Raw genomic sequence first — 15,939 nt, forward strand, 5'->3', positions numbered from 1 at the left:
TAAAACCTGACAGGGACAGCTACCACCCAAGGCACTCCACCTTGAAGACAAACCAGGCCCTGCTTGTTCTATGCTGTCATCCACCAGCAGGGAAAACCCTCTCTGAGGTCTTCAAGCCATTAGTAATCAGCTGCTTGCTTCTGTCCTGAGAATGCATCTTGGTGTGTAACACAGACTGGACTCAAACTCACAATCCTCCTGTCTCAGTCTCCCAATTGCTGGGACTATTACTTGAACTTGCAGAGGATATGGCTTGGTGGTAGAACCGTGGCCTGGCATGTAGAAGCTCCGGGATTCATTCTCAGCTCTGTACTGTTTATGTACACTCGCGCGCATGCACACACACACACACACACACACTGCAATGTGCTGTGGCTTGAGCTCTGGGGCTTCTCCTACACATAAGCTTCATTACCAGAATTAAAAGGATGAAAAAAGGGCTAGGAATACAACTCAGTGGTATAGCACTAGCCTTGCATGTGAGGCCATGGGTTCAATTCCCAGCACCATCAACACCTGCAAAGTAAACAGCTGGTGTTTTCACAAGGATGGTGTCTGCAGATAATTAGTTTTGACTGTTTCTATGTGGTTAGGAGTTTGATGACTGTAAATAGAAAACTGGCAGTAATCAGTAAGCTATCCACAGCTACTAGAGATAATTCTTGTTTTTAAATTTACTTAACCACAAAAGTCTCATAAGCTGTAATCCTATCTGAAGGGTTAAATGCCTAAAAATGAAGTCTGTGGCTTAGCCATTTAAGTGTGCTGACAGGCAGGCATGGAGGAGCTTCTACCTGAATCCTGGCTCTTAAGAGGCTGAGGCAGAAGACCATGAGTTGCCCACCATGGACAATATAATGAGACTCTGTATCTAAAACACAAAAGTAGGGGATTGGTGACAATGCCCAGCACATAAAGATATTTTGCCACCAAGCCTGACACCCCGAACTTGATTCCCAGGCTCCATGTGGTAGAAAGAGAGAACCAATTCCTGCAAGCTGTCTTTTGACTTTCACACACACAGAGAGGCAGATATACAACACACACACACACACACACACACACCCAGGGGGGGGCAGAGACATAAAGGCACAGATGCATAAGACACAGATATAGAGACATGCATACCCAAATACAAAAGCAGAAAGAAGGTTAAGGATACAGCTCAGGGGTAGAGTACTTGCCTAGCATGTACGAAGCTTAAGGTCTAATCTAGACTACTGTAATAACAGTAGATGATTATCACCAACCTTCATTTATTTAGATTTTTTTTTTTTTTTTTAAAGGCAGGTTTTCTCTGTTCTCGCTGTTCTAGAACTTGCTTGGTAGACCAGGCTGGCGCCCAACTCAAAGATCCACCTGCCCTGGGATTAAAGGTATGCAACTCAAATGTCCAAAGATTTTCACAGATTTTAAATCCTCTTACAAGGTACTAGAAAATCACTCAAAGAAAACCATGTAGATAACAAAAACTACTAGTAAGCAGACCACATGATAGAAGCCAGCCAACATCATTAAAAATATCCCTTAACAGCCACAAATAAACGAGACCTTTATTCTCAGTGCCTGTTGCCAACCAGGGCTGACCATGTGCCTTCAGCACTCAGGAAGACAGCTAGTGTCTGAAGAGTCAGTTGACTTCTTTAGCAATAGGAACTTAGACACCACAGGTTGGTCTCAAACTCACTGTGTAGCCGAGGCTCCTCCTGCCTCTACTTACTCAACACTGGGATTCTAGGCATGTGCCACCATGCTTGGTTTACGCGGCGATAGGGATCAAACCCCAGGCTTTGTGCCCACTAGGCCAGCTAATCTTCAGGCCCTGATTCCTCCTGGGAGTCTTTATTCTCTGTGCAGGCAAGGCTACTTTATCACAATGGACACTGGTGCTCCTGGCTAGTAATGTACACGGACATGTGGAAGAGCCACTGTGCACTGTCTTTAAATGCTGGCACCTCCATTACATCACCCCGACAGGGGACAGATGAGAACACGACAAGGGAAATGCGTGTGAACACATATGAGGAGACAGGAGTTACCCTCTACCTGGGTTCTTGGCATCCATCCTATCACTGTGACCCTTCTCCGGACTACAGGCTCTTAAGGGCAGGCAGCTCTCTGACCCCCACTGGCTGCTGTGCACCTGACAAATGAGCTAAGTGGGCCAGCACAGGGGTTAGGTCTAGAAGAGCACCAGAGAGGAAACCCTGAGTCCTAGCGCTGGCCCCGAGCTGAAACTGTGCCCTCTGTCCAGTGGTGGGCAATGCTCCAGTGAGGAACTGGTTTTGTCCTTCGGGGACTCAGCTTTGTGAGACAGGGAAGGCACAAAGCTCAGAACAAAGAGCCCAACTGTTTCATCGTGTGAAGAACTGCCAGTAACCATGGTCTGCTTTTTCTTGTGGCACACACAGTTCTTGACTTACAGGTGTTGCAGAGAAAGCTTGTCCCATCCTTTGCTCAAGGGGACTGTTGTTGCTTTTAATATTCACCCACCTTGCAAGTCTTCCAAGGTTCTCTGACTTCATCTCTTGACACTTGACACACAGCACTACCTAACCACGCCACAGAGCAAGCGAGGCATTGAACCAAGCTTCTAGCATTTCCCAGTACAAGCACACTGGGCAGATTACTCTTTTCATCAGTTCCCATAGGGCCCATTGAATTTAACTGCCAGCTTGGTCATTAAACACGATTCTTGGAAGTCAAGCACGTAGCACAGGACTGCAACCCCAGCACTGGGGAGACCAAGGCATAAGGAGATGGGAGGCTGTTACGGGTCACACAAGGAGACTGTAAAGCACACCACACGCACTCAGAAAAAAGTTCTTGGAAATAGCTGAACATAGGACAAAAATATAACCACACTCAGTTGCCTGTGGTGGAAAAATGGTGATGGCAATGACGGCTTCCAACTCCCTTTAAAGCAGCAGGGGTCTAAGGAGGGAGGGAGGGAGGGAGGCAGGAAAGCTGCCACTGTAGGGGGTGGTCTGATTCTGTATTTTGCAGTCAGAGGATCTCCCTTAGGCCACATCTTCATCCTTCTGCTCTGATTTTGTTAGTGACACCACACCAACCATGTTCCAAATCAAACACTGTGTGAGCGCCAGCACTAACAATGCACTTGAAGAAACCTGACCTGCCATGCATGACTCAAGGCCTAGGGGACCACAACACACAGCACCCAGGACAGCCAAGCCCACGCGACTGAGGCAAAGTAAAGACGGCAGACACAATCAGTGACTTCTAGGTAGGAGGTTTCAAAGCCAGGCAAATCCAATCATCCTGATGTCCCAGGGAGGCCATGCATGTAGGAGCTCAGGCAGTGGCCGCACCAGCAGTACCTGGGAAGATGGACTGGAGTCACTGGGGAGCTGGTGAAGAACACTGAGGCTCACAAACACGCCTTATTACACACCAACCACTGGAGCACCACCCACAGCCCTGTGTGAACGCACTGCGCAGAACCTGAGCTCAAACAGAACTCAACAGGGTGGGTACTAGGCTGAATAAGGCTGGGGTCTGATGACAAAACCCAAAAACGGCAACTTCAGACACAAGAATGTCAAAAGTTACTTCATTTACCATTTAGTAATTTATAAAACATACTGATTTATAAACCTCAAGGGGACAGTCTCTTATTTCTAAGGAGGAATGGAAAGTTCTAACTGGAGTACTGTGAAATCTTAAAGATTATGTCCCTGTTGGAGACGAGCAGAATCGTGAAGCTGTCACAGTGATGCCAAACCCCACATAAGGGCACAAAACCTCCGTTCTTCCAGAAATGCCAGACCTCTTCTAGTGTGTCAAATGACTAGAGCTGGGGGGAACCAGGTGCAGGGCATGCTGTCAAGCTGGTTGCTCTCACTCTGTATGCCACAGGTTGGACCCCAGGCAACTCCTCAGAGATGCACAGCAGCCTGGTGTGGAACCTGATCTCAGTGCCCCTCGTCTTCGGGGAGTGCCTGCTCAGGGTGGACGGTGAAGGAGAACCTGGCAGTCGAGACTAAAGCTTGACATGCTGAGGCCTGTAAGAATAACCAGAACCAAAGGTGAACAATGCCCATAATGCCTGGGCAGCTAAGGAAGGCCTCTCAATCAGCCAGCAGAGCCTGAGTGGTACACTGCTCTCTGGCCTTTGATACCCTTGGCGAGAGCTGCACACTTCAGACAAAGAGCAGAGTTACTTGCTGGGGCAGGAGGGTGTCGCTAGGCAGATGAATCGGTGTGGAAACAATCTCCCCAAGCTCCCACTGGCAGCTGCCTCAGAGCACGGAGAAGGAGGCAGCTTCTGAAATGGAGCCAAGGGTAGAACATAAGCAGTGTCCTACATTCAAAATATGTCTTTCTAGAAAGTGAGCCTTAATGGTGAAGGGCATAAAATGAGCCGTGAACAGGAGACTAAAATTAGCACAGACCACGAACACACTCATCACTTCCTTCATGATCAGTCTACAACTAACACCAGCATTAAAGACATTTGCAAAAGAAATGTAAGGAAAGCTCAGATCTGACCCTCCTCTGCCCAGAAGGGACCTGGCCCCTGGACACAGAACAGACAACCGCTGAAGGGTGGCAACTGGATGACCTGAAGGTGAGGCACCGACAGCCATTAGAGCCTGATTTGCCCTGTAAATAAACAGCATGTTCCACACGGTTCTTCAGCGGTTAGAGAACCGCCACCCCCCACACTGAAGACAGGAAGTTGTGGAAGATGGCCCACACCCATCTCCAATCGCATGGCAACAGTAGCTGGGATATGCCATGCTCCTTTACCTCCCTAGGCCTGTCTACTAAGCCAGGCACTCCCACCTTTCAAAAGCAACATCTTCCAATAGCTTCACTGAGAAGGCATGGTGGTTGCCACCAAGGGGGGAGTGATTTGCAAAGGAGGCCTGGCTGAAGAGCAGCCCTTCACAAAAAGCCACTTGCTTGTCAACCTTTGTCTTCTAATGATGGTGATTCCCTCTGTACCATAATTGCTTTGATCAATTTTGTGACAGGTTTATTTGGGGGGTGAGGAGAGGTGATTTAAGTTCACAAAGAAGAAAGCAAGAAAGCAGAACTTGTTGTCTGCTTCTGGCCAGTTTCAATGCAGTCACTCAAACTGGCAAAGCATTCTTACAAGCTGGGAGAATAGCAAATGTGGGCAGTCCTCTGCACTGGCAACAGACTTAATAATATACTGCCCATGGTGCTGATGCTTCTCTGATTTACCCAGAAGAAACACAGGAAAGACACAGTATCTAGTGCACACATAACCTGGTGGCCAGCCTATCTGGCAGGCACACTGTGCTTCTAAATAAGAAGCATGGCACACCATGCTCCTCAAGCTGGAACATTGAAGTCTGAAATAGCAGGAACTAGCCTGTGGCCCAGTCTGCACTCTCTTTTACTGTACTTTGTCTGCATAGAGACCCTGGTGGTTTGAGTGTTCACTGTCCAATCCAAGGTACTATGCCAAAATAAAACAATAGCCTACAGGCATCCACAAAACTTAGCTGATGCTCTTCCTGAAACTGCCTTTGGAGTGGTTTATCTCCGTACCCTTTACCAAACTATGGACACTGCTGTCTTGTGTGTGTGTGTGGGGGGGGGGGAGACAGTCCGGTAACAATGGCAATCTAGAAACACCTAGACATAGCACATGATTAGAACACAGAACCCTCTGAAACCCAGCTTCAAGAGACAATGGGTTCTCAAGTTCAAGAGAATTGTGGCCCTGCTGGTGAGGCTAAACCACCCCCTGTAACTACAGCTGCCCCAGAGATGTGGCCTCATGTGACTGACATAGCTTCTTCCTTAGCTGTCACAAGGCTCCACCCACCTGCAAGGAGCCTTGCATAGGAGAGCAATCACAGCAGGGTTCTCACTCAAGCTAGTGCTGACATTGGCAACAACCAAAGTAATACCTACACAAGAAAACGCCTTCCTCACGGAAACAGCAGGAGCTGGAAAGACAGGCTGCTTTCTCAGAAGACTGCAGTACAGTGCCCAGCACCAAGGGCAGCTCATACCTTTATCTCCAGCTACAGGGGATCCTACGCCCTCTTCTGGCCAATGTAGGAACCTGCACATACATATGCATGCCTGCACCCATACCTCCAGACAGAAGACACACACACACACACACACACACACACACACACACACACACACACACACACACACACCTTGAAAAAAAGCAGTAGCAGCAGCAGCAGCAACCACCACTGGTTGTTCCCTCACAGCCCCCTCCTAAGTGCAAAACCCAGCAGCACAGGTCTGACTCAGGGAGGATCTGCTTTGCTTTTATCCCTCTAAAGACCCTGCGGGGATAGCAGAGCAGTACACGGGCAGTACAGAGGGGCAAAGCCACAACACAGCAAATGCTTAGCTGGGGGTTACTGACATGCACTCAATGCAGTTCCTTTATTTGTTCAATGGAATGAGGCTCTGCTCAGAAGTGACTCGATCTGAGACAGCTTTAGGTAGCCCACCTCTTAAGAGAGCCCCAGCCATCTGGGATGGACATGTGCATCACTACAGGGAGTTCCAGACCAGTCTGTTCAGAATGAACAACAGCAAGCTGGTGGCTAGAATTTGGTCATTTTTTTAAAGTGAGCTTCCTCCTTGGGAAGAGGTATGATTGGCAGTGAGATAGCCCGAAAAGTAAAGGTACCTGCTGCCAAAGCTGCAGACCTACATTCCATCCCTAGGACCCACAAAGTGGGAGGGGAGAACCAACTTCCTCGGGCTTTCCTCTGACTTGGCACATGGGTGGGTGGGCACACAAGTAAATAAATGTAATACAACTTTAAAAGGAAATGGTATGCCGACAGATTCACTGAAAAAGAAACGAGGCACAGGAAACTACTTCCAGACAGAGATGTGGCAAGGAGCCCCTCTCTCTAATTAACTAATGCATCTTCAGAATGTGACTCTGGGAACCCAGTTTTGCTCTGCTCATCCTCCCTGCAAGAGCCACCACTCAGCCACAAAAGCCACAGACACAGCCCAGGCTTCTCCCTATTAACAAAACAAAACAACAAAGACAAAACAACCCCAAAACAGCAACAACAACAACAAACAAATCAAAACTTCAGGTCTGGCTGAGAGGAGGAGCTGGGAACATGAGACCCTCTGGCCTCCAAGCCCCTTCAGCGGTGGCTCAATAGGAGTTCCTGACATGGGCTTGGATGACGGTAAAGACATGAACACGTGTATTTCCAGAGAAAACCGAGACCCACCGCTTAGCTCACAGGTTGGATGCTGACTCTGAGTGCACACTGAAGGAAGGGCTGAGCTCTCGAGCTCTCAGCACTCATTACCTAGTGAATGTTGTGATCTAGGAAACTCTAGCCACTGATTGGATGGCATTTGGAGTTGAATCACCACACACAAGGCTGGACAGCACTCACTCATGAGAGCATGGTTCTTTCGGTCTACACTGTGACCTGAGCTAAAGCCACAGGAGCATCAGACTCGGGCTTAGACTCTGGCTAAGGGGGGAAGGCCTCCTGTGAGATGCAGTCCCTGTGCCAGTTTTCAGACACTCAGAATCTACAGACTGTCAGCAAAGGTTTGGGATGTGTCAGACATGATGGTACATGCCTGTAGTCCCAGGAATTCAGTGACTGAAGCAGGAGAATTGTGAGCTTAGGGGCAACATGAACTACATAATAAAAACCTGTGTGAAAAAAAGGGAGGGACTGGGGTCAGGTCAGTTAGCAGAGTGCTTGCCTAGAGGGCCTGCAATTCACTGCTCACCACACCACACATGTGTAATCTGGAGCTGCGGAGGGAGGAGGTAATGGTTCACGGTCATTTTTGATACTCAGCAGCCTGGGATGCCTGCAGCCCTGCCTCTAAAGGAAGAGAAGAAAGGCTGCTGAGGTGTCCAGGAAGCATGCTGGGCAGAAGGCTGTGGAGCAGCAGGGTGCCTCCACAGAGGGCGTGGTTCTGTCCAGTGGTGGGGACTTAGGTACTTTCTCCTGGGCCAGCACATGTGTGAACTCTCATCCTATTCAAATGAAGCTCAGGGCACATATGGGTTCTTTCTAAAATTACAACAGAAGGGCAACCGCCCCTCATGCACCCTGCTTTCGTGAACTCTCAAGAGTCAGTTCCTCTGTCTTTTACAGGAAAACCACCCAAGCATTGTCTCAAGGAGGGTGCCTAACTGCGGCCAGCTACTCACTTTCCCACGTCACTTACTCCAGGAGGCCCCCTTAGTGAGAACCCTGAATGTCCCTTGAGGGAAAAAAAAAAAAAAAAAAATACCAACTCTTCTAAGCTGTTAGTTACACTAGCAAACCTCTACATGTTTGAGCCTAACCATACGACCTGTACGGATGTCTGCAGTTTTACAGGGTTATGTCAAGAACAGTAAGAACTTTTTATTACTTGAGGTGAACTTAATAATCAGTTAGTTCAGGATCATTTTACAAAGGGGAGGGGAAAGTAGAGGAATGAAGAAACAAGGCAGAAAGATGGGACCCATTCGGCTCTAGATGAGGCTGTAACATACTGCCAGATAATGATGTACAGATTAAGATACATGGGATGAGGATAAAATAAGGGTTATATATTTTATTCTGGGAGAAGTCACTTACATGAGAAACCAATGACCCGCAAGTTCCCGCTCCAAGGATCCTCACCCGACCGGAACCAAGAGACCAAGCTGGGGTCTGGAATCCCAGACCTAGCCTCCCACAGGTCATGTCTGCACCTGTGACCACGCCCCAATGGGCATGGTCAATGCAACAGGTGTGGGCAGGGTGGATATCTCACTACAGCCAGACACCGGAATTATCAGATGAGGAGGATGTTACATTCCTCTTGACATTGAGATGGACTAGTTAAAGGCTGAACAATACTTGCCTTTACAAACTGTGTTTGAAAAACACAAGACTTGGTAAGGCTGCTGACAGAGAGCCATATCTTATTTCCCAGAATTAAAAATTATTTGTGAATCATCTACACATAAAACCTCTCTACAGCAGTGGCCCAATAAGAGGAGCTCAACAAGATTAAAGAGAAAGCTGTAGCTGCTTACTGAACACCAAGGCCCTGTCACACCCCAAGCTCCTGTGAGACAGGCAGAAAGGCAAGATGTACAGCACAGTCAGCAGCTGCCCTGTGAAGCCACGTGCTGGCAACACCAAATCATTGCATTAGGTAAGAGCTCAAAATACAGCGGCTTCCACCCAGGGACCCTTATTATTGGGCCACATGTGGGCCAATCTTCCTGACGCCATCATTAGCCTGGGACAAGGGACGATAGAAACCACAGCCACTACATCCTTAGGCAGCCCTGTCCACCCGGCACTTGTGGGAATACTTACTTTGTGCCAGGTTTATGCAATAGGGTGCCATAGTCAGTGCCCTTGGGAGACTCGAGCTCCAGCGCCAGACCAAAATCTAAAGAGGCAGCTCTAACAAGCAATATTAAGTAGTGCACAGGACCTAGAACAGAGTTCCACTCAAGGAGGCACACATTTGAGCTGGAAGATGCAAGCTGGATGGGCAAGCTAGAAAAGTGTGAGCAACAGTACAGAAAGAAAGCCTTCTGGGCAGCTAAGATGGAAGCCACAGGAAAACAATGGTAATTGGATACCAGCACTGAGTGTGGATCTTAACAGGTGTTACGGAAGCCAAAAGCAGTCACACAGAAGTGACAGGCTCAAAGCTATTATTTTTGTTTTTTTTTTTTTTTGAAACAGTGTCCCTGTGTAGCTCTGATTGTCCTAGAACTCACTATGTAGACCAGGCTGGTCTCGAACTCACAGAGATTTGTCTGTCTCTGCTTCTGAGATTAAAGGTTAAAGGTATGGGACAACAGACCTGGCTTCAGAGCTATTGTTAAAACAAGTAAAGTCAGCCAGGAGATGGTGGCACATGGCTTTAGTCCCAGCATTCATGAGGCAGAGGCAGTCAGATTGCTGTGAGTTCAAGGCCAGCCTGGTCTACATGAGTGAAAGCTGCAGAGTCTATGGGAAGTGAGTGAAAATGGGCTAGGAAGACAGTGCAGTGAGTAAAGTTCTTGTTATACAAGTGTGAGGATGTGAGTTTGGATTCCCCAGAACACAGGTAAATCCAGACACAGAAACCTGCCCACAACCTAGTCCAGCTACACGAGCCGGCAGAGGAGAATCTTTGGAAGCCCATAAGCAGCTGTGAAACAGGTGCCGTTACAACAAGATCCAAGAGCAAAACCCAGCACCCAAGCCTGCCCTCTGACCTCTACGTGGACACTACAGCACACACACATGCACAGGTGCATGTGCACACAGACTGGCAACCAGCTTGTCATCTCTGCAGTATGAAGAACACACAAGTGTAGGCTTATGGGCACTTAGACCACCAAGATGGGTGACAGAGTGACTAAGCAATGGAAGGTAGGGAAGGGACTACTCAAGTCAAGCACTCCAGCCTACTCAAAACCCACTTGGGGCACTGCAGGTGCAGATGTCATCCCAGAAGCAATGACTCAGACTCCAGGTTTCTACAACATGCCAGCAGCCTTCTTGCCAGCATTAGCTACTGCTGGGAATACTGCATCACTGCTGCAGGGAAGAAGGGAAGGCATGCAAAACACACACGCGCGTGCGCACACACACACACAGAGAGAGAGAGAGGGAGAGAGAGGGAGAGAGGGAGAGAGAGAGAGAGAGAGAGAGAGAGAGAGAGAGAGAGAGAGAGAGAGAGGATCCTGCAAGAAACTGGAAAAGGGACAAAGGTGTGTGTGTATGTGTGTTGGGGGGATGCTGAGTATAGTGGCTCAGGTCTATAAGAGAGGAACAGCAGCAGAACAGAGTTCAGGCTGGGCACATAGCAAGGTGCATCTCATAAAATACCAAACAAACAAAACCCTCAAGTGCCAGGGAGGTGGCCCAGGGATATAGTGCTTGCCTAGAGTGCATAGGTACCATTCCAGCACCACTAACAGAGAAATCAAAGAGGAAAGGCAATTAATTACCTCAGGAGATTACCATCCAAAAAGCCTTCACAGGGAATTTTTCATTCATTTCAATATCAAAGCTCAGTATACCAGCATTTAATTCCATTTCTCAATAAATACCAGGTCCTGTGGTTCCTACTAAAATGCAAAGGTAGCAGGCAGGCCAGGAGCCCAGCAGAGGGATCTATCTGATAACTCAAAACCATTTGCTTTTCCCTGTTTTCCCCACTGTCCCCAGCTGCTATATCAGACACTGAATGGGTCCCAGACAGCCCAGGGTCAGCAAACAAGGGGTGCATCCTTCCTGGCTCTTCTGGAGCTCCCTGTTAATTTCTTACCAGCCCAGACAATTTCAAAGGTCTCACACCTTCTCAAAGTGTCCATCAGAAACCTAAATTTAGTTCATGCAAACCAGGGCAGGCAAGAACATTTAGATCTCATGGGTCACTCAAAATGATGAGAACTTTCCAATCTCCATGTCATATACCCCACCCCACCCCCACATCAAAATGAATTACGGTGTGTGGGTCTTTCTTTTCTACATAAACTATAGCCACCACCACCACCCCCACGCACCTTCGAAGCCAAGGGTGTCTAAATAAGCATTATTGGACATGTATCCCTTGGGAGAACAACAGTATCAGCTGCCTATACCAGTAAGGAATTTTAGGGCACTACTGATATAACAGGACTTGAACCCAGTCACACAGTGGGTTGTATTTTAGTATGGAGGCAGCTATAACAGAGTCAGGGGGACAGTGCCCACCATACACAGCCTGCCTGCAGAGAAGCTGCCTTACCTTTGAGTCAGCAACAAATCACTGGAAGAGGCAGGGTCAAAGCCCTGACCAGCAAGCCGCCCTTCCAGCCACTGAAGGAGAGCAGTGTCCCTAGTTACTCCTCCCATGCAGTCAAGCCATGTTCTCTCACTACAACATTTGCAAATTCTGAATGCTAGAAAGTGATTCTCACGGCTATTTGCAAACAACCCTGACTCTACAGGTCTAAATGGCTGTCCACATCTTCAGCAGCTTGTTAGCAGTAAAGATGAGCCCAGGCTCCCTCCAAGAAGACTTGGTGCCTGACGATGTGCTTTCTTAGGCTGCCTCCTTCCCCAGCACTCAAAAGTCTACTTCACCTTTTGTTCTCTGCCCATTTGTTTCAGGGCCTGTGCAGCCTTTGGTCTAAGCAGAGGCTACAATAAGGAGAAATGATTCTACTGCCTTGCTCACATGGCTGTAAGCAAAGCTACACACTCCTTCCTAATTATGACAAACTCAAATAGGTCTGCGGATAATGCTGCCCTCATTTTGACACACTATCAAACATGCATTAAAACAAAATGAACAAAAATCCATCCATTTTCTACCAATTTCTTCACTACCATTTCAACACATTTCTTTGAATCCAAAAAATCATGGTTTGCTAAGTTGGCCTTTACGTGATTCAAATTCTGGTCTTAAAAACTGGCACAACTGAAGCTAGGAGGTGGTGGTGGCAGCCGCCTTTAATCCCAGCACTCAGGAGGCAGAGGCCTGCGGATCTCTGTGAGTTCCAGGACAGCCAGAACTGTTGTTACACAGAGAAACCTGTTCTTGAAAACCAAACCAAACAAACAAAACAGGTACAATTGTAAAATAAAGAGCTACTTTTAAAATATAAAACAAAGATGCCCCACCATACCCATTTAAGAAAATATAAATATTCACACTAGGAAAGCCCACGGTGTGGGGGCAGGGGACTACTGGAAACAAGCTGTAGAGACGCTGCTATCTTATTAACTTGTGGGGGGCTTGAGTGTGGTAGAGAAACTGGAGAACAATGAAGGAAATGATTTCAAAGCCAGCTCACTCGGAGCCAGCAGCATTTTTAACACAGCTTTAACAAGGCTGAGATGTCCGGGCAGGCCACTCTGACCTAAACGTGTAAACGCAGCATTCTACCATAACTTATTTATGATACAAAAGTGTTACCAGATCAGTCTATTTCAGTATTAAAGATCCAACTGTCTCCACCTGGGACGGTCTGTCTGGGCAAGAACTTCCACACTTCAGGGTGACTGACATGACAATTTCCATTGATGTTACCCTGGGTTCCTCATGCATTCAATCTGATATAGAAAAATCTGCCCACAGATCTGACTCCTTAGTGGAATCCATCCAACTCATTCAGGGACTAGACCTGGAACATAAACGTTACTATTGATCTCTCTACTTACACAGATTACACTAGCTATAAATATCAGTCCAAGAGAAGCTGACACACATCACAGCCCAAGTAAAAAGAACACTGTCAAGCAATCTGGAAATCAAGGCCACCCAAAAAAAGCATTCTGTCTGTCAAGCACATCAAACAGGAGCCTGAGGCTTTTTACTTTTCTATTTTACTCAAAATAGATTTCAATTCTCCAGCTGATGGGTCTCACCCACCGCCTTGTAAACCTTAAAGCTGAAAGCAGAATATACTGCCTGCACCCGTTAGACGGGAACAGGATCTATTTTGCACATGCTTATTTAAGATGCAGGGTGAGTGTGGTTTTGGTTAATCCTCACAACCCCCGCACTGACATTTAATCGGAAGACTTATTTTCTTTAGAGGACTTAGTTGCTTGTAAAGACATCTTTGTGTTTTCAATTCGCTGTTTCATAGATAGAGGAGGGGGGAAAAAAACCCCTACTTTCACAATATTTTATTTATGTACCACCAGTCATCCTCAAGCGGGACCGGATCTCAGAAAACAGGACCATCTCAGACCATGATCAAAGGATAAAGGACACTCATCGAGGAACAAGGCCATTTAGAGGGTTAAAGCTATCTCATTTCCCTGCCTGGAAGGAAAAAGTTCCGCAGCCCAAGGAATGGGTCCTGTGTCCCCCTAGGTTAGTCGACTAACCTCATGGTTTGCCGCTCCTTGTTCTGCTCAAAGACCAAGCCTCCTCCTCTAACAGTCCTGCCGTAATCCCCATCTCCAAGATAGCGGGCCCTTTGGGTACAGCCACCCCTCCCCACCTTAACATGTCTTTCTCTTCCCAACACTTGTCACCAGCTGTAACGATCCATATTTGAGTGTCTGTGCTACTCCAAGCCTCTTTGGGGGCAGGGTAGGTCTACCGTAGCGTTCAACACACACCATCTCCCGTGCCTAGCGCCGAACAGAGTCCAACTCACATCCAACAAATGAATGGACAGGAAGGGGCAAGGGGGCTGTCATCCTGGGTCCTGCACGACCGCACACCGAGGCCAGAGCAAAGGAAATGTGCGGGGGATGGGGTGGGGTGTCGGCGAGCTCACCTCCCTCCCCGGGAGACAAAGGAAGAGGGCCTGAGGTGGTCCGGTTCAGACAAGGAAGCAGCGGGGGTGTGGACCAGTGGGGACAAAGGGTGGCTGGGACATGTTGGGGTCGGGGTGGGGGTGGCGGCTCGGGAGAGGACAGGAACCACGGAGAGATGCAGGCGGGTAGGGGTGGGCGCGCGAGCCCCGTAAGGGGTCTAGACGGCGGGGCCGCGCGACTGGGGTCTCCTGCGCCCGGAGGGCCGGGGAGGTTGCGCGGCCTAGGGGCCCCGGCTCCGCACCTGGTAAATGGCCGCCCAGTTCCCGGCCTTGTCGATCTGTTCGAACTCCTTCTCCATCTCCATGGCGGGCCAGGCTGGCTGCCCGCGTCCGTTCGGCCGTCCGCCCCGCTAGGCCGTGTCACTCTGCGCCCCGAGGCCCGCCGCCCGCCGCCACCGCAGCCCCAGCCTCCCCAGCCGCGGCTTCTGCATGTCAAGCCGGCAGCCGGAAGTACGCACCCCGCCTCGCCGCGAGCTCCGCCCTCTGTGCGGAAGGACCAATCAGGTCGCGAGGGGGCTGACCGGCACTTCCGAGGGGGCGGGGACAGGGCGGAGTTTAGTGGAAGAGGCCTGAGCCCGAAGAAATGACCTGATGCGCGCGCCGCTTGCCGCTTCCCGGGTTCTGCGCTCCGGAGGGCGCGCGCCGGTTGCCGAGGCGATCCCCGGCGGCGCGCCCATGGCGCGTGGGTTGAGGCGGGGTTGGCGGGATCTCGAGTTCGAGGCTCAAGTCTGTCGGTTGAGTCACGCGTCGAAGGCGTGGCGAAGGCGTGGCGGTTGGGGGGCGGGAGCGGCATTTCCTGTCCCATTCTTTCTGTTTTGTTTTGTTTTTTTCCAGGGTTTCTCTGCGTATCCCGGGCTGTCCTGAAACTCGCGCTGTAGACCGGGCTGTAGACTCTGACTCACAGAGGCCAGCCTTCCACCCAAGTGCTGCGATTAAAGGAGTGTGCCACCACTCCGGGCTCCCTTCTTATTTTTAACTCAGGGTCGCACTATTCCAGGTTGGCCACCTAACTTGCTGCAGGGCCAAGGATGGATAATCCTCCTGCCTCCACCTCCCACTCCTTGGAATCACAGGCATGTATTGCGGGGGATGGAATTAGAGCTCCGTGCGTGCTAGGACTTACTCTGCTGGCTGAGCCACGTCCCAGCTTCTTGTTGTTTTGGACTGTGAGTCACTCTGTAGCCCCAACTGGCCTGGGATTCACTATGTAGCCCAGGCTGGCCTTTTAACTCATCGATCCCCCGGCCTTAGTCTCCCAGTTCCCTGCGTTTGCCTACACCAGGCTATCCACTTTGTTCCCGTGATACAGGAGAGTTTCAGGAGATTTCTACCCAGGCAGAATAAATGAATGGGATCTGTGCTAGTTTTCTCTCTTTCCACAGTATCAAGAAAATACTGGTTAGATATGGTGGTGATTGCCTTTAAACCCAACACTCCTGATATAGAGGCAATGGGTCTCTTGAGTTTGAGGCCAGCCTGGTCTACATGATGAGTTCCAGGACAACCAGAGTTACACAGTGAGACCCTGTCTCAAACAAAAAGCAACAAAAAAGGAAAATCTTCCTTGGGGTGACAGTGGCTCATAACCATCTGTAACTCCAGTTTCAGGCCCTCTTCTGACCTCCAAAGGCACCAGGCACATGTGAAACCATACATGCAATAAAATATTC

At 49.1% G+C, this 15,939-nt stretch overlaps 1 protein-coding gene across 2 annotated transcripts in view; it reads right to left on the minus strand.

Moving 5' to 3' along the window:
- Positions 1 to 14,961, minus strand: part of Ptpn1 (protein tyrosine phosphatase non-receptor type 1) — a 50,622-nt gene extending 35,661 nt beyond the window's left edge. Inside the window, exon 1 of one of the 2 annotated variants that reach the window (XM_051185842.1) lies at positions 14,791 to 14,961. In XM_051185842.1, coding sequence (XP_051041799.1) covers positions 14,791 to 14,946 — 156 coding nt within the window. In that variant the 5' untranslated portion in view covers positions 14,947 to 14,961. Of the gene's footprint in view, positions 1 to 14,511; positions 14,712 to 14,790 lie in introns of those variants that run through there. The other variant, XM_051185849.1, reaches the window with a different exon arrangement.
- Positions 14,962 to 15,939: the final 978 nt, after the last annotated feature.

The sequence above is a fragment of the Phodopus roborovskii genome, unplaced genomic scaffold (assembly GCF_943737965.1).
Source record: "Phodopus roborovskii unplaced genomic scaffold, PHOROB, whole genome shotgun sequence".
Taxonomy (NCBI): domain Eukaryota; kingdom Metazoa; phylum Chordata; class Mammalia; order Rodentia; family Cricetidae; genus Phodopus; species Phodopus roborovskii.